This window comes from Mus caroli, unplaced genomic scaffold (assembly GCF_978045245.1).
Source record: "Mus caroli unplaced genomic scaffold, Mus_caroli_1 scaffold_8, whole genome shotgun sequence".
Taxonomy (NCBI): Eukaryota; Metazoa; Chordata; class Mammalia; order Rodentia; family Muridae; genus Mus; species Mus caroli.
In genome coordinates, this window is record NW_028227263.1 from 39,507,080 (window position 1) to 39,524,793 (window position 17,714).

Consider the following 17,714-nt stretch of genomic DNA (forward strand, 5'->3'; position numbering starts at 1 on the left):
CTTTCAAGTTCTCAAACAGAGGAATCTGACCCCTTTTCCATCTTTATGTTTCCTTTCCTTTCCTTTCCTTTCCTTTCCTTTCCTTTCCTTTCCTTTCCTTTCCTTTCCTTTCCTTTCCTTTCCTTTCCTTTCCTTTCCTTTCCTTTCCTTTCCTTTCCTTTCCTTTTCTTTATTTTTTTTCCTTTTTATGAGACTAGGTCTTATTAATTAGTGCCAGCATACCTGGGATTCACTATGTAGACTGCTGGCTTCAAATTCAAAGAGATCTGTGTCTGTTCCCTGAGCAATGAGATTAAAGGTGTGTACCACCCACATCCAATGACTGCTTTATATTTTTAATATTCAATGGAGGACAGGCCTTTAAATAAAAAGTTGATAGTTTCTCTTTACCACTAATTATGCTCTCTATCCCCTAGTAAGCCAATTCCACTAGTGAGTTAATTGGCTTAGATGGTTGAGGTTTATAAAGCCATAAAGCAATAAGTCATGAAATAGAGTTTACTTTCCACCTATATGTTACACTGGTGAATGCTTTCCTCATTGCCTTGATGGACTGTAGCCATTGGGCCTGCTTTCCCTGTAGACTCCTGTCATGTGTGCATAATGTGTTTCAAGTACATTAAAACCAGACATGGTAAGGACACCAAGCTGCAAACATTCCTTTACTACCTTGCTTGGTAATGGTTCAGAGCTAAGCTATGTGCTTCTCCCTCTCTTACACATCTTGGGTAAAAAAATTCTCCTGGGAGATGTCATTATAATTAATTAAAGAATAATTCTTCTTGTAGAGAAAGAAGTCAAATTTGAGTTCTACTTCACTAAGCCATTATTCTAATATATAATAACCAACTAATTTATGGTCATTTAAAAATGATGAAAATAAGAAATAATCGATGGATATTTAGAACATTTTACATATTATTTCTCATTTCCTGAGTTCTGTATTTTCTTTTGAGTAAATTTCTGCTTCCATAAAATATTTTTTTACTTAATTTTATTTCTTATTTGATGCCAGCTTCTATTTCTGTTCAAATTGTAATTGTGTTCTCAGACCATATTGTCCCCTGAAGAGCTAGGGCCTTTCTGAATTCACCTCTTGAATCTACTTTTCTCAAATAAGCTCCTTAATGCAATCTGTGTTCAACTTGTATCTAAAGTAGTAATATTTAGAGTTAAGAATTGGAATTAATCAAGTGGTACTTGTTTCAATATTTACATTTAACTTATGCTTTCAGAAAGCATAAATTATGTTTGTAAATTAACTTGAAATTAAATAATGTGTGGTATGGTATAAGTACACATTTGTATGTAAGTATATTCATATTTTATATTCCCCCTTTATTGACCATTTTGATCCTCATGATTATAGTTATTTATGGTCAACTATAATCTAAAGCATTAAATGGAAAGTTACAACAGTGAATGATCTTCAGGTTTAAATTGTATGTTTTCCAAGCAGCATAGCGAAGTCCCATGTCATTCTCCTCTCACAAGAAGCATTCTTGTGTTCAATATCGTCACCCTATTCTGCATCACCCACTCCTAGCCTACTCATTGTCCCTCCTGTAGCAGTGCTTATGTTCAAGTGACCATTGTTTTATGTCACAATGTCTCAAAGGTGTAAAACTAATGATGCTGGCAAGTGAAAAGGTAAATTTTCCTGAAGGAGGGGAAAAAAACTACATGTCAAGACCTATGGTATAGTAAGAAATTTTGGGAAAGAAACTAAAAGATAAAAATATCATCTGCATATATCTTTTAAAACTGTACTTTTATTATTGTCCTAGTTTATTGTAAACCATGATTATTTATATTTTACTGTGTCTAAAGTATAAATTTGAATATATTATATAAATTATAAAATGTGTGGTGTACGTGTGTGTGTGTACATATGTGTATAGGATCAGAATATATAGAGGGCTGCTAGCAAAAGTTTTGGGCATCTACTACATATCATACACACATCCATGTACTATTCTCTATATAAGTATACATAATGATTATTATTTGCATTAATATAAGACATCCAAAAGGTATGAAGTTTTCTTTTCTTTTCATTTATTTTTTTAAAATTTATTCTTCTTTCATATATTACATTCCTACAGAAGTTTCTCTTCCCTTCCCTCCTCCAAATCCAGCCCCCCAAACAAAAACACACACCTCCCCTCTCTCTCAGATTCACTCTTTCTCCATTTCTCTTTAGAAAAAAGCAGGTCTCCCAGGGATATCAACCAATATGGCCTAGCATGTTACAATAAGATTAGGACAAACCCTTATATCAAACAAGACAAGGCATTCCAATAGGAAGAAAAGTGTTTTAAGAGCAGGCAAATTAAAGTCACTGCTCTAAACATAGGAAGAGAAGCATTAATACAGTCTTCAAAATATGTACAGCAATCTAGAATCACTAGTTGTCCTGATTGGGGATGGAGGGTGGAGGTTAATCTAGTAGCTGTACTTTTATTTCATCCAGATTTTGAACTTGCCTCATTCCAGATGGACCATCCTAGGAACTTTCCCCTGTAACATAATTTCCTGTCTCATAGTTTCTTCTGAAACAGAAGAATGCACTGACATGAAAGTGCTAACCCCAACTACCATCTGTAGATCCACTCCCGACTCGGATCCAAAGACCTAAACCTTAAATATGGCCTCATAATTTTTCAACATTCTTGGCTGTGTTCTTTGTTTTAGGTCTCTATTTTTCTGGACTCATCTTATGGCCTCTCTTGTTTCCCACATCAGCCTCATGGTAAATGAGGAATCAAGTGTAAGATTTTTATAATAATAAAACTAATCTTCAGCCTAATGCCCCCTGGTACTCTCATGGATCTTACTCTTGAATTTTCTGATATTAGCATTCAATCTTTTGTCATTTGGTGATCCAACTTTGTGGATGGAAAACATCACCAACATCAGTGAGTTCATCCTCATGGGCTTCCCTACTGCTCCATGGCTGCAAATTCTGCTTTTCTCCATCTTCTTCATAACTTATGTGTTTGTGCTTTTGGAAAATCTGGTCATCATTCTTACTGTATGGGTCACTGGGTCACTGCACAAGCCTATGTACTATTTTCTGAGTACTATGTCCTTTCTGGAGGCCTGGTATATATCTGTCACTGTCCCTAAGATGCTGGCTGGATTCCTATTTCGCCCCAATACCATTTCTTTCTTGGGATGTATGACTCAGCTTTACTTCTTTATGTCCCTTGCCTGTACTGAATGCGTACTTTTAGCTGCCATGGCCTATGATCGTTATGTAGCCATATGTTGGCCTCTTCGCTATCCAGTCATGATGACCACAGGATTTTGTGTTCAACTGACCATCAGTTCCTGGGTGAGTGGCTTCACCATCTCCATGGTAAAGGTGTACTTTATCTCACAAGTTGCCTTCTGTGGCAATAATGTCTTGAACCATTTTTTCTGTGATGTGTCACCCATCCTTAAGTTAGCCTGTATGAACTTATCTATGGCTGAGACAGTAGATTTTGCCCTTGCCATCGTCATCCTTATATTCCCACTCTCAGCCACTGTTCTTTCCTATGGCTTCATTGTCTCTACTGTCCTGCAAATACCATCAGCCACTGGGCAGCGGAAGGCCTTCTCCACCTGTGCTTCTCATCTTACAGTGGTGGTCATCTTCTACACAGCTGTGATCTTCATGTATGTCCGACCTCGGGCCATTGCTTCATTTAATTCTAACAAGCTGATCTCAGCCATCTATGCAGTCTTCACTCCCATGCTCAACCCCATTATCTACTGCCTGAGGAACAAGGAAGTCAAAGATGCCATCAGAAAAACCATAGCAGGTGGTAGAGCACCGCCCTTGGGAGAGTCTATTTCTTAAAGTGACTTAGACAATCATCATTTGACTTAGCATCAAAAAGCACTTTCATTGGAAGAAATTATGTGATTGTAAACATACTGATTCAGTAGAACAATTTAAAGACATAGACTCAGAGATTATAGAGAATCCTTTATTTTTCTGTCATGTCTTAATGAAATACTTTTTGTAAAACATTAGGTGAAACATACATTAGTAAAATAGTTATACAGCAATTTTATTGTCTATGAAATACTCTGAATAATCAGTTATCTATCACTGAACTGTTTCCAGAGTTCTGTTGGTAAGTTCACTGTATTTTGAATGACTCTCTCTTTGATTCATCAGAAGTACACAAAGAGTGGTTTCTGTGAAAATTTTAATAGGTAGGGATTATTGTTTCAGAATTTTCCCTGTCTAATTACATTAGTTCAGAGGAGGCCTGTGACTGGACTGAGAAAAGGGAGGTGGAGCTAAGAGTTGCAGAGACAAAGAGCGTCTCAGGGGAGAAGAAGGAAAGGTAAATGGAGGCAGATGTGAGCAAGCATGTCTTTAGCCAGTCACAGGTAGTTATGATATAAGGTTAGAATAATTGGGATAAAGCTTTTATCATTATCAATTGGTTCAGAAATTATTGTATTGGCATCTTGTAAATTGTGATTTTTTTTTTGATACATAAATCTGATTGATCAACTATAAGGTTTAAGAGTTTGAATTCTACCGCATAATTGGGTGACCATGGGGTACATAGGGCTTTGCTTGGTAGCAAGAGGAACTAGGAATGGGGGCGCCAGAGAGTTGGTGGGCAGAGAGACCGCCGAGTTGACATCACCCAGCAGAAGCCCTGTGGCCCGCTGTTGCTGGCACTAGAGCTGAACAAGGTCCGGCCTTGCCTGGGAGTTGGCAAGTTGAGAGAAGCAGGAGCGCGAAGAGTTGGCTGATTTGTTTTTTAGTATTTCCTGCAACAGATTATTATTCATTAATGTGGGTTGAAGACTGGCTTTTATAATCAAACATAGCTCATTTTTTTCCAATTTTTTATTAGGTATTTACTTCATTTACATTTCGAATCCTGAAAGTCCCCTATATCCTTCCCCCCTTCTGCCCTACCCACCCCCTTCCACTTCTTGGCCATGGTGTTTACCCTGTACTGGGGCAAGCCTAGTCGACCATCATTGGGAAGAGAGGCCCCTTGGTGTTACAAACATAGCTCATTTTAATTAGCTTTAAAATTTATCAAAATGAGAGAGAATTTCCTTCTTAGTGTAATAGGAATACTATGAAGTAGTGCTTGTATTGCCTTCTCATGACAGAGGGAAATCACACACACACACACACACACACACACACACACACACACACACACACACACACAATTTCTGCTGCTTTATTTCCCTCATTTTGTTGGAGCTGCAATACATAAAATTTGGCTGAAATAGTGGAAGGTCAGACTGTAGAAAGTCGGAAATTGCTTTGCTACTCATTACAGCAACTCATTTTAGGTAAAAACAACAGACAAACAAACATAAAAACAACATTGGCATTGACAAAAGACTAAGCACTTTTGCTCATGTACAACCTGTCCTGAATGTGAGGAATTTTCCAAGTTTTCCCAGAACATTCAACTTTTATTTGTTTTATGTTTGATTTAAAAAGGTAGAAGTTGGATCCTACCAAGTAGTATATGCTTTAATGTAGTAATAAGAAAATAGGAGAGAAATGGGTTCTGTTTGACTCAGTAAGAATGCTGAATGAGAAAGTTCATGAAACGTGATCTGCCCAGAGTTTAAAAATGACAGGTGTGCTATATTCATCTAACATGTTGGAACTACATTTTATATATTTTAATTAGGCCCTTTGCCTACTCCTCTTTGATTTGTTTCTACTTTGTTTATCTGCCTTTATAAGCCCAACCTTTTTGTTTTAAGTGTCAGGGATGAATGATGATTGTTTTTTAAATTATACAGGTGAAGAAGCTATTTTGAACATGGCAACTTCTCTCCCATTTATATGTATTTAGATTCTTCTGGTCTTTATTGCTTGGTACCTACCATTCATGTTTGTTAATATTTTCTTTTTATATTTATTTGTCCTTAAGATAGGCATATAGAAACTCATAATTTTAACAAATATAGAATGACTTCTTTACTACATAAAAACTTTGCCTTGTTTTATTTTTTAAAGGAATATAAAACTATTTATTGACCACTGTTCACCATTACTTACAATACAGTAAATATACAGTTGGATGACATTCTGATACTACAAAGTTACTTTTCTGACTCATTGGACCGGAACCCAAATACTGAAAGACTGATCCTACCAGTAAGGAATGAGTCAGGGTAAATAAAAAGCATGTAGGTCATTAATTGATATAAAAAATTTTGCTCACTCACTTACGTCAGCAGGTCTTAAATTGCCAACATCATGTACAGCCATGATTCTATTTCCACATCAAATGGATTCCATGAATCATAACCTTTTAGTTCAGATTTTAACTTTTTCCAAAGGAATAGTTCACAAAAGGAACCTTTACATGGACTGACTGACCTGGACCTGCCTCTATAAACCAGCTGGCCTCTTAAATCAGAGCTGCATCTGCCTCTAGAGTGCAGGAATTCCTTGGTCTAAGTCTTGTTATTAAATCACACTACTACTCTTTCTAATTCCATTATCTGAAGGGGCAGTTGGTATGGACAACATGCTGTAAATAAACTACTGTGTTTATGTGATAATTCATCAATTCTGATGTGGTTGTTTTTAAACTGTCCAATAAATTACAGAATCTGCTTAATTTGAAAGGTTATGGTTTCAGGAAAATGTTCACAATGACGGAGTCTCATCCACTTGTGTTTTCATCTTCAGTTCTTTTGAGTAGTAAAACTAAGATAAAACAAACAAGTTATGTGTTTTATGCCTTCACTGCATACAAACAAAACCATCCCAGAATGGTCCTTCTATATTCCCATTTAAAATAAGTTCTGACTGAGAAATGAGTGTAAAATCTCCCCAGCATCTAAGAAAAGCTGTTCTTCAAAGCTGAGGAAATACAACATAGTATCAAATATTCTATTGTTAAAGGAAGCAACTACAGATAGCTCTTACTTGCTCATATGAATCAGTTCCTTTTGATGCAGAACAAAACCCCAAAATATCCCAGCTACTGTCAATACTTTCAAAATTAAGCCTATCAAATTCTATTTTTTTTAAAAACAAAATTCTATTTTTTCACACTAGTAATTCAACACTAAGGATTCAGTATATATATATATATATATATATATATATATATATATATATATATATATAAAAAAAACAATTATTGTGCTTCATCTTGGGACAAGAATGCAAGAATGTCAAGTCAGCCTCCCCTCAAAGAAGGTGATGACAATCTGAGGACACTTTATATTCACCTCCTTTGCCAGCACCAAGTCATCCTTATCTGAGTCTTTCCATTTCATGAGAAACATTAATTCTCCCCTGTCCCATTTCATGAGAAAAATTAATTCTCCACTGATGTCTGTGGCACCAATTATTTGTTCAGGATCAAGACCTCTGGCTAAGCTCCTTGGTTTGTCAGTAGCATTTCTTTTTTTTTCTTTGATTTGCTATCATCAGATTCACTGTCAGATAAAGATTTCCTTTTTGTACCATCTTTTTCTTTACCAGCTTTTTGAGAAGTAAGAAATACTTCACTTAATTCTGGACAATCTAAATTTTCTTCTTGTTCCCAAATATTTTCAGCATCTGTGAACTCCTTCCACTTCAGAACATACTCCCCTTTCCCGTTCAATACACGGCAGTCCAGTAAAGGAAAGAAAGAAAAAAAAAAAAAAACAAGTCCATTTTGTGTTGTCCATTTACTCACTGGAACATAGTCAAATTCTCAGTGACTAATCCCCTAAGGAAAGCTGAGTTCTTCTTCACCTACACCCTTGCCAGAAGCCATCAGTTGTGGAGAGCTACACTTCAACATCCTTATCAGAATTTTTAAGAGTTATCTTTGATGGCTTCCTTTTATGGCTGTTACTTTTTGAGCGGGTGGGGTGCAGTACAGGTAGGGCTTGTCACAGAAACTTCCTTTGCCCCTCTTTCTCAACTGTGCATCAGTAGTCATTGATACCACTGTAAGAGGAGCTTTACAGTCAGTGATTGGGTTGGTCTTGGGTTTCTACATGGTTTATGGCAATAGCATGGACCTCAAACATCCTCGTGGTCTCCAGCATTAGCATGTGTCAAGGACCTTCACTTGGTCTCCAGTGGCAGTATGCCCCACATTACCAACATTATCAACATGTTTCTCTGCTGAAGCATGGACTGACATGGACATGAAGTCTTGGACTGACATGGTTTACAGGAGAAATATAGATTTTGGAGGTCTTTCAATGCTGAGGTCCAGTTCAGCATATAATTCTCCAAGGAAGGCAGGAGGGTGGCATCAGTGATTGCAGGGGCAAAAGCTGTTTACATTTGGCTATTTTATACCTTTCCTTAACTCTTTGTTATTCTGTGGCCAAAAGCCACTGGATTTGGGCAATTTAACTCCTGCTGATGGCAGTAGGGTATTAAGAAAAAAATGCTTAGTTACCTGGGCTCTTTTCTTTTTAGCTCAAGGACCCCTCACTAGCCAGACAAGCGGCCCAGAGTTTGTTAATTCTCCATGAGCCAGAGAGAAAAGAAAAGGAAGAAGAGAAGAAACTCAGACACACACACACACACACACACACAATCACCTGTTTCTTCAATATCACAAATGCACATGCATACTTAAATTCATACACATATACTTACAAATGTATGTATGCACATACATATAGACAGGCATATATATATATATATATATATATATATATATATATATTTGGTGGAAGAAGTAGAGACTCCAAAGTTACATTTTATTCATATTCTCTGGAAATTTATACCTTTTTAAACAAAGGTTCTTTATAAAATTACCTCATAGATAAAATATTACACAAAAGGGAAGTTACAGAAGGATGTTGATAGTAAGTTCAAAGCAGCATTTCATTCTATAAGTTCATTATAAGTTCAAAGTAAGAGTTTCACATGGCCTTGCTTTATCATAGTACATACATGTGGCTTCATCCTTGGATCTGACCTAGAATGTTTTTCCTTGATCACAAATCTGTACCAATCCTACTTCTTTTCTTAGTGTAGTTTATGATCTTAGTGTAGTTTATGAAAGTTCCTTGTATTCCTTATTATATAACCTTTACTTACTATTCTATTATGAGGGGGTATACTCTATTCTTGATTATAACTTTATTACATCTTTTTGGCAAAACAACTAAAGCTATCTCCTTAAACTTTCTTCCTAAAATTATTTGTATTCTATAAAATCATTAATTCATCTAAAAGGTATTCATGAAAGCTCATCTTCATGTTGATCTTCAGGAAATTTTCCCAATAGGGTGGGCTGATGCCCAGGAATCATTAGTCTATGTAATAATGGCAGGAGAGGTATATTAGCAGTGAGACACAATCCTAGGATGAAATCTCTGGGGCTATGCCTTTCTCACAACCATGCAAAAGGGTGGGCGATCTCCAGGAAAGTCACTTGCTTGACATAACCTTCCCTAGATGGTTTCTGACATTTCAAGAAGGTCCAAGCCAGTAAACAAACCATTCTTTATTTCAAACATTCTGTTGCTGTTCAGAGCCAGGGTAATCACCTGGCTGGGAAGTTTGTGTGGTGCTGAGTGCATGGAAGCTCTGGGCTACTGCCCACTGTCCTGCCAAGTGTACTAGTGGACCACCTGTTCCTCCATCACCTGCAGCCTTCTCTCACATGGTCACAGCTACTGTATCTTTGACATACTACTCTTCTCCATATTTCCTGTTTCTCCATCACATGTTTGTTGGTTGTAGTGACATTAAAAGCTGCAGTGTGTCATACAGTCTACCCTTCTCCCTAATTAGCTTTATATGCAAATGTTTATTGCAGTGAGTTGTTAGTCTGGTTCAAGGCTTCTGCCACACCATCATTACTAGAACCTTTCTGAGATGTCTCGATAGTTTGCTGTTGCTCAGAGTCATGGAGATTCTGAATCTCTGATTTTGTAGGACTGGCCTCTTCACCTACCCCAACAGTTCACAGTTGGAGTAGATGTTGGGGTGGAGCAACTCAAAGCTATGGATTTGGGTCTAGGTAGTAGCTGAGTTAGTCAACCTGGGTCACAAACTGCAGAAGCAAGGGGTAGGGCCAGCCCTTGGTGTATGTTTTTTTATGGAGTATGTTATATCTTCACTTTTGTGAATTGTGTCCTTAAAGTTGAAGTGACTTGTATAGGCAGCATATAAGATTTTTTTTCACATTTAAAATTTCTATCCCTTAAATTTTTAATTGTTTTTTATTAGATATTTTCTTTATTTACATTTCAAATGTTATCCCCTTTTCCCTTAAAATTTTTTTATAGTCCATCTGCAATAGAAAGGCAGAGCATCAAGTGGGGGGATGGGGTTGCTATACCACAGTCAAAAACTCTGACCCAGAATTGTTACCGTCTAAAAGAACTGCAGGGACAAAAATGGAGAAGATACTGAGGGAAAGGAGGTCCAGTGACAGGCCCAAATTGGTATCCAACTCAAGGGGAGGCCCCAGGGCCTGACACTGTTACTGATGCTATGGTGTGCTTGCAGACAGGAGCCTAGCATGGCTGTTCTCTGAGAGGCCCAACAAGAAGGTGACTGAGACAGAAGAAATACACCCAACCAATGGACAAAAGTCGGGGACCTCTGTGGTTGAATTAGGGGAAGGATGGAAGAGGCTGAGGAGGAGAGTGGCCCCATAGTAAGACCAGCAGTCTGAACTAACCTGGACCTGCAAGATCTCTCAGACACTAACCCACTAACCAGGCAGCACACACTAGCTGGTATGAGGCCCCCAACACATATAAAACAGAGGACTGCCCAGTCTGACCTCTGTGAGAGAAGATGTACCTAATCCTTGATAGACTTGAGTCTGCAGGGAGTAGGGAAGCCTGGTTGGGGAGGTGGGGGTGAGGACATCCTCTTGGTGACAGGGGGAGGAAGAATAGGATGAGGAACTGTGGGAGAGCAGACCAGGAAGGTGTAATGACTGGACCATAAAAAAAAAAGTAATTTAAAAGGAGGTAGGTTTAAGAAATTTAGCCATAAGTATGGGAAAGGAATATATATATTTTCATATAAATGAAATAAGACTGATACAAAGAACACATAGACAATTTCAGTAAATCATACCAGAAAAAATTTTCTTTGTCATATTTTCATATATCTGATAAAAGAATTTAACAGTATCTATGCCATTTGCAGATTTTAAACAATACTTTTGAACGTTTCACTAGTGAACCATTAAAACAAATGCATATTTACATTTTTCTATCAATATAGAAATGTTGACATATTGAGATCCTTTCTTGTATGTACATCACAATTCATTTTGCTGCCATATATAGAGGAGGGACTATTGGGTCATCCTGAAATACAGAGCACACAAACATCTTGTGGTATTTATAGAAAATTTGAAAAATAGACATGTAGAATTCAATCTGTGGCTACAAATCAAGAAAACAAAATGTCCCAAGACATCTCATTGTGTGTAAGGTTAATAAAGTGAGCTATCATTACTGCCAAGAGTTGCCCCAGGGAATATAGTGTTTGCATCCTTTCTCAAGACCTCGATCTTAAAAGAGCTCTTCTCAGAAAAACGATTGAGATCAGTGCTGGTGCTTGGAAGCTATGTATCTACAGTACCCATCAGCAGCTGGTAATGGAGTCTACTGCAATTTCTGCTTCCAGTCCAGCTGCTAGGAGAGAAGCCTGAGAATCACTGGGTCCTAACTCCAGATCTGCAGCTAAGAAAGAGTTCTAGATATCTAATTTACTCAGTGTGAGGTCCCCACATCTGTGCTTCCTCTTCTCTAGGCCTCTGGGTAAGGAGAAAGATATTGCGATGGACAAGGATGATCCTGAAGGAAATGAGATACCCCTCAACTCCAGAAACCTCGAGTGTATCCTGAGAGAAGGCCAAAAAAACCTCATTTTAACCCACGGTCTGTTTGGGGCAGAGTGTTTTTCATTTCTCTCATCTTCTTTAGAATCCTTAACCTTAGAAACCTTAGCTCTTTATAAGTGCATCGGTTCTGGTTCTAAAAGAGGCCCAAGAAAACGAATGAATAATTTCTTTTAAAAAATCTAGTCATCATTTTCCTCCCACCAGTATCTCACTGCTCATTGAGTATCCAGTCTTACCCACAGTGGAGTATTTCTTCCTCTTTTGCTGTTCTCATGATCTATTTGCAGTAAAGCCCTCTGGAATTATAGAGGTATTGCTTACAACATATAGTAGAGTTTTAGCTGTGTATAGTTGATTGCTCTGGCAAGTGGGAGGAGGCCAGAGCTGAAGAGTACTAGCACTGAATTATGTGGGCTCAGTAGGCACCAATAGAACAGTGTGCAGAGAATGATATAGTCTGCCTGGGGTAGAATGAGAAAGAGACACTTACAGCAATTGGTGGTGCATTTCCTCCTCACCAGAAGAACTGCCAGGGAATCTTTCTGTATACACAAGGGGTATGGGATGTTATTAACTTGTGTTTCTCCTTGTCAAACAATTTCTCAATTCTAAAGAAATGACTTATTTCTTACAAACATAAGCCATTCCTTCAAAATTGTATATTATTCTTTAAATAGGTCATATAGTGCTTGGAGTATTTGAATGCACATGTTTATAAATGACAGTATTAAGGAGGATCCTATTAATTCCTATACTTGTTCATTTATTCATTCAGCTAGTCAAAATCTTCGAAAATTTATTTGTGCCAAGAAATGCAGATATATGGAATGTTAGGATTAAGATAGATTTATTAACTTGAAAAACCTTAGAAACATATTATGATCAGATATTTATGAACATATAATTACTAATATTTAGTGAATGTGCATGTTAACATTTGCCAAATTATACAGGGAATAAACACAGCTCATTGCCTAAAAATTCATAATATTATATAATGGCAAATTTCCTTATTAAAACTATTGGAAAATGAGATCAGCAATGAAGCTTTTATTGACATTCTTAATCATTTTGGACTTATAACAATAGTCTTCTTAAAGATTTCTTAATTTTTATTGTTACATTATTTTATTATCATATTATTATTTTGTTATTAAATTGAACTATTATTAACTATAATAAAAGAAATATATTTTATAGTACAGCCAAATGTATACTCAAAAGTGCACACACATACTGAAGGATATATTTCCTTGAAACCATGGTTATGTTATTGCAAAAGACATTATTCTCTTTTCTATTTTAATTAAGAAATACTAATGGTAACCCACTAACTATATTTAATTATCAATGAATATATTGTAAATGACAGTTTCTTAAGCATATAACAAAAGATTATTTTGATTATTGATGACAGTGTCTTTTATCCTCATGTCACCTCAAACCAAAGTGAGAGGCAAGACATTTTTTATTTGCATTGGTTTATGTAACATGCTTTTAGACATGATCTTGCTGGTCCCTAAGCCAGTATATCCTTCCATACATTACACTAGACCCAGTTCAGATCCAGTTTTGACAGTACGTCTTTATTTGAAGCTTGCTTCTGTTCTCTTGACTCATGATACACTTAGAAATCATAAGCCACTGATTTAGATCAAATGACTCTGGTCACATTTTTTTCTACGTGTACTTGAACAGAGGTTCATGTGTGTAAGCACAAATATACTTGCAGTTTATGGCTTTTCCTATTTTAATATGGTATGGACAGCTGGATTAGCTTTCTTTCCTGATAACACTGTTAAAAAACATTCATTTTTTTAAACAAGATTAGTTTATTATATATATGTGAGTACACTGTCACTGTCTTCAGACACACCAGAAGAGGGTATTGAATCCTAGTACACATGGTTATGAGCTACAATGTGGTTGCTGGGAATTGAACTCAGGACCTCTGGAAGAGCAATCAGTGCTCTTAACCATGGAGTCATCTCTCTAGCCCCTCTAAAGAGCACTTTAACATGGGTACTTCATATTTTCCGAGGAACATCCACTCCAGCTTCATGTTCCACTGCTTACTTTCTTTACTCCTTTTTTTTTTTTCCTGAGACAGGGTTTCTCTGTGTAGCTCTGGCTGTCCTGGAACTCATTTGTAGACCAAGCTGGCCTCAAACTCAGAAATCCCCTGCCTCTGCCTCCCGAGTGCTAGGATTAAAGGCGTGTGCCACCACGCCCGGCCTTTCTTTACTCCTTTCTGTTCACTTATCTTTTATTTTGTATCCAGTCATCACACTGATTGTTGTAGATATACACCAAACTATAGATAGTGACTGTGTATCCTGCCTGGTTTCTGGACATTTCACCAAATGCCTGGTTTCCTGCCAAAGCACACATCCAGTTAATTGCAGTATGCCAAGCTACAGCATGAATGAAGCTAAGTACTATTAAGACACATAAGATATTGTCCTTTTCAGACAGTTCTTAGACTGCCTCTGGACTTCATGAAAGAACCCTTATGTGATACTGCCTAATTCTGGTCATATATCTTCCATTTGTTTATACACTATAACAAGGTTATAACTTTGTAATTCCTCTTTGGATGGTGTTATTGGAGAAGATGTTAAAGAATTCCAATAAAAAATGGAGAAGATGATTATTGGCATCTGATATTTGTTTGGATCAAGGCTAACTTATTCTCTGTGATTAGTAAACTGGAAAGTAACACTAGAACTTTCTCTCCAAAGGAAGGATTTTTTTTTATTGTTTTTCAAAGCCATATAATATCTTTGTACTTTTGATATTTGGTTTTAACATTTATCTCGGTGTGTAATTTTGTATGTTAGATTAACAACATGGAATTGAACTGAAGATGTTTTCTGGAATTATCAACACAATTGTTGAACAATGGCTCCATAGATAATAGCACTCTGTCATTAAAGATTATGAGAGTGGTCCTGTTTTCAATGCACCTACCAATCAGCTTGCTTTAGGAGCAATATAGCTATACAGAAAATACAGCATCTTAAATGCTTACAATGATTTTTTTTAACCAATTTCTTTTCTTCCCATGACATTTTTACTTTCTGGATTTGACCATCATAACCAACATTTGATTGTTCTGCCTGTGTATGCTGATTTGTAGGAGTAACATCCATGGGCAAATTAAACCACACTTATCTGACTGAGTTCATCTTGCTGGGCCTCTCTTCAGATCATCAGACTCAGATCCTGCTGTTTGTGGTATTTCTCATCATCTACCTGATCACTGTGTTTGGGAACCTGCTCATCATACTCCTCATTCATGTTGACTCCCGACTTCATACACCAATGTACTTCTTTCTAAAAATCCTCTCATTCAATGATCTCTGTTTCTCTACAACAATTGTTCCAAAGATGCTAGTCCACTTTCTAGGTGTCAGAAAGAACATTTCATTTGCTGGGTGCTCAGTGCAAATGTTTTTTTTCCTTATAATGGGGTGTACAGAAAGCTCTCTTCTGGCAGTCATGTCATATGACCGCTACATAGCTGTCTGCAAACCCCTGCACTACTCCACCATCATGACACATAAAGTTTGTGTTCTGCTAGTTGTAGGATCCTGGACTAGTGGAATATTCGTTTCTGTAGTAGATACCTCATTTACTTTATGCTTGACATACCAGGGACCAAATATAATCAATCATTACTTTTGTGAGCCTCCTGCACTCTTAAAGCTGGCTTCAGAACAAACCTACACAGCTGAAATGGTCATATTTGCAATGGGTATAATAATTCTCCTAGGTCCCGTCTCTCTTATTCTTTTCTCCTATTGGAATATTATCTCCACTGTGGTTCAAATACAATCAGGTGAGGGGAGGCTCAAGGTCTTCTCTACCTGCAGTTCCCATTTTATTGTTGTTATCTTCTTTTATGGCTCAACAATATTTACCTACATGCAGCCAAACTCAAAGAAAATGAATGAAAAGGATAAGGTAATCTCGGTATTCTACTCAATAGTAACATCCATGATGAACCCATTCATTTATAGCCTAAGGAACAAAGATGTGAAAGGGGCATTAAAGAAAGTACTTAAAAGAGAGATAAGATAAAAGAATATAGGAGATAAACAGGAACATAGGCTATTCTGAAGTCTATCAACGTCTTAAACACCTTTGCTGTGAACTATCTCTAATCAGAGAGTAAAGTTCATTCATGTGTACCAAAGAATACTTCTGCAACCTTGTTCACAATTATTATATTTGGGTTTGGCTCACTTAATTTGTGACAATTTTCCTATTAATAGTAAATAAATAAAATAGAATAAAATAAATTTAAAATAGTGAGAAAATTTTATAAACTGTAGCTTTCATGACCCAATCTAATTTCACCACGAGACATTTCCTTTAGCTTTAAACCCCACAGGTAAATGTGAAACTCACACTACTCATATCCATCTTTACTGATTATAGTTTTAATCCATAGATACCCAAACTACTTCTATAACTAGGTATGATGGCACAAACCTATAATCTAAGTACTCATGAGACCAATACAGAATGATATTAACATTTTAGGAAAGCCTGGGCTATATGAGGATTTTAGATCAGCCCAAAACGAAGATTAAGATCTTGTCTCAAAAGCAAATAGGCAAAGTGTCCTGATAGTCAAGTCAACTCTCAGTATTGGATTTCCAGAACACATCTTTGATATTTCCCACACTTCTTACAACAAGAATAATTATTGGTTCTAGAGAATTAAGATTTAGAAACAGCTTTTTCCATAAGAACTGTTATGAGAAACCCTTCCACTCTAAATATCATACCCCTCCCTAGACAAGTTCTTTCCTATGCAGGTAGATAGAAATATTTGTATTATTATTTTTATTACCTCCTCTATGGAAAGTATAGTACAATGTGTGACACATTTTCTCTGTGAGCTCAATTGGCCTCTGTAGTACTATATATTACTCAGGGCAGGAAAGGTGTGGATGAGATAGAGTCTCTAGGTTCTTACTAGAATTCTGAATGTAACATTTCCTTCCCTTTGAAGAAAATACAATATTTCATTCCCTACACTTCACTAACAGTTCAATTCTAGGCTGATGTGAAATGTAGCCGACACTTGGGTGGTGTCCCCATCCTTGGTCTCAATGCCATGATGATGTAAGCTACAGTCATCCTAGCCAATTTCCTTCTCTAGTCATTCATTTCTCCTGGAAGGGCCATGGTGGCACAGACACATCCAATCATCTATGCTTCTTGTTATGGGATTACATATATCTTCCTGTAATGTACCACCTTTCTACCAAGGAGCCCATTGTTAGGATGCTCCACATGAATGCACATTGCTGCTCATTTTAGGACCCCCTCCACCTTTTTCACAAAGTGGGAAGAACTCAAAAATACTTTGTTTTCCCTGAAGCTGCTTATAATTAAATTAACCTCTCATTTTGTGATAATTTCTTACTATATATAAAAACAAAGCAATAATGGGCAAAGAATAAGGTGGGAGAGGTGAAAATAGAAGGGGGGATGATGAACTTCAAATTTGCCACATTGAATTCTATCTTTTCCAGATTCAATGGTCACAGATGTTTTTCATGACCAAAGAGGTCATATTATACCATAGTTGATCTGGATGGGAAGGTATGTGGGAAGGACCTGGGAGGTAAAGAAGGCAGGGGTAATTGTAATCAGGATATATAGTATGTAAAAGGATTTTGGTTCTAATAAAAGGGTTAAAAACAATAAAAACAACAACCACAAAGAACTATATCTTATATACAATTTGTAGGGTGAAAAATGGTCAAAGTTCTTGAAAGCTAAGTTAGTCAATGTTGGCACAGGAGACCTAAGACTCAGATACCTTAGGAACAATAACCACAGCCAAGGGAAAAGAGTTAG

The 17,714-nt window shown here is 36.9% G+C and overlaps 2 protein-coding genes and 1 pseudogene across 2 annotated transcripts; 2 read left to right on the forward strand and 1 right to left on the reverse strand.

Annotated features, from left to right (window-relative positions):
• Positions 1-2,896: 2,896 nt before the first annotated feature.
• Positions 2,897-3,847, forward strand: LOC110299066 (olfactory receptor 6B9). The gene has a single exon (XM_021168663.1). The coding sequence runs from the start codon at positions 2,897-2,899 to the stop codon at positions 3,845-3,847; it is 951 nt and encodes a 316-aa protein (XP_021024322.1).
• A 3,295-nt stretch (positions 3,848-7,142) lies between these two features.
• On the reverse strand, positions 7,143-8,171 carry LOC110298030 (chromobox protein homolog 3 pseudogene; annotated as a pseudogene).
• Positions 8,172-14,987: 6,816 nt separating this feature from the next.
• Positions 14,988-15,920, forward strand: LOC110299012 (olfactory receptor 2D3-like). The gene has a single exon (XM_021168584.2). The coding sequence runs from the start codon at positions 14,988-14,990 to the stop codon at positions 15,918-15,920; it is 933 nt and encodes a 310-aa protein (XP_021024243.1).
• The last annotated feature ends 1,794 nt before the right edge of the window (positions 15,921-17,714 follow it).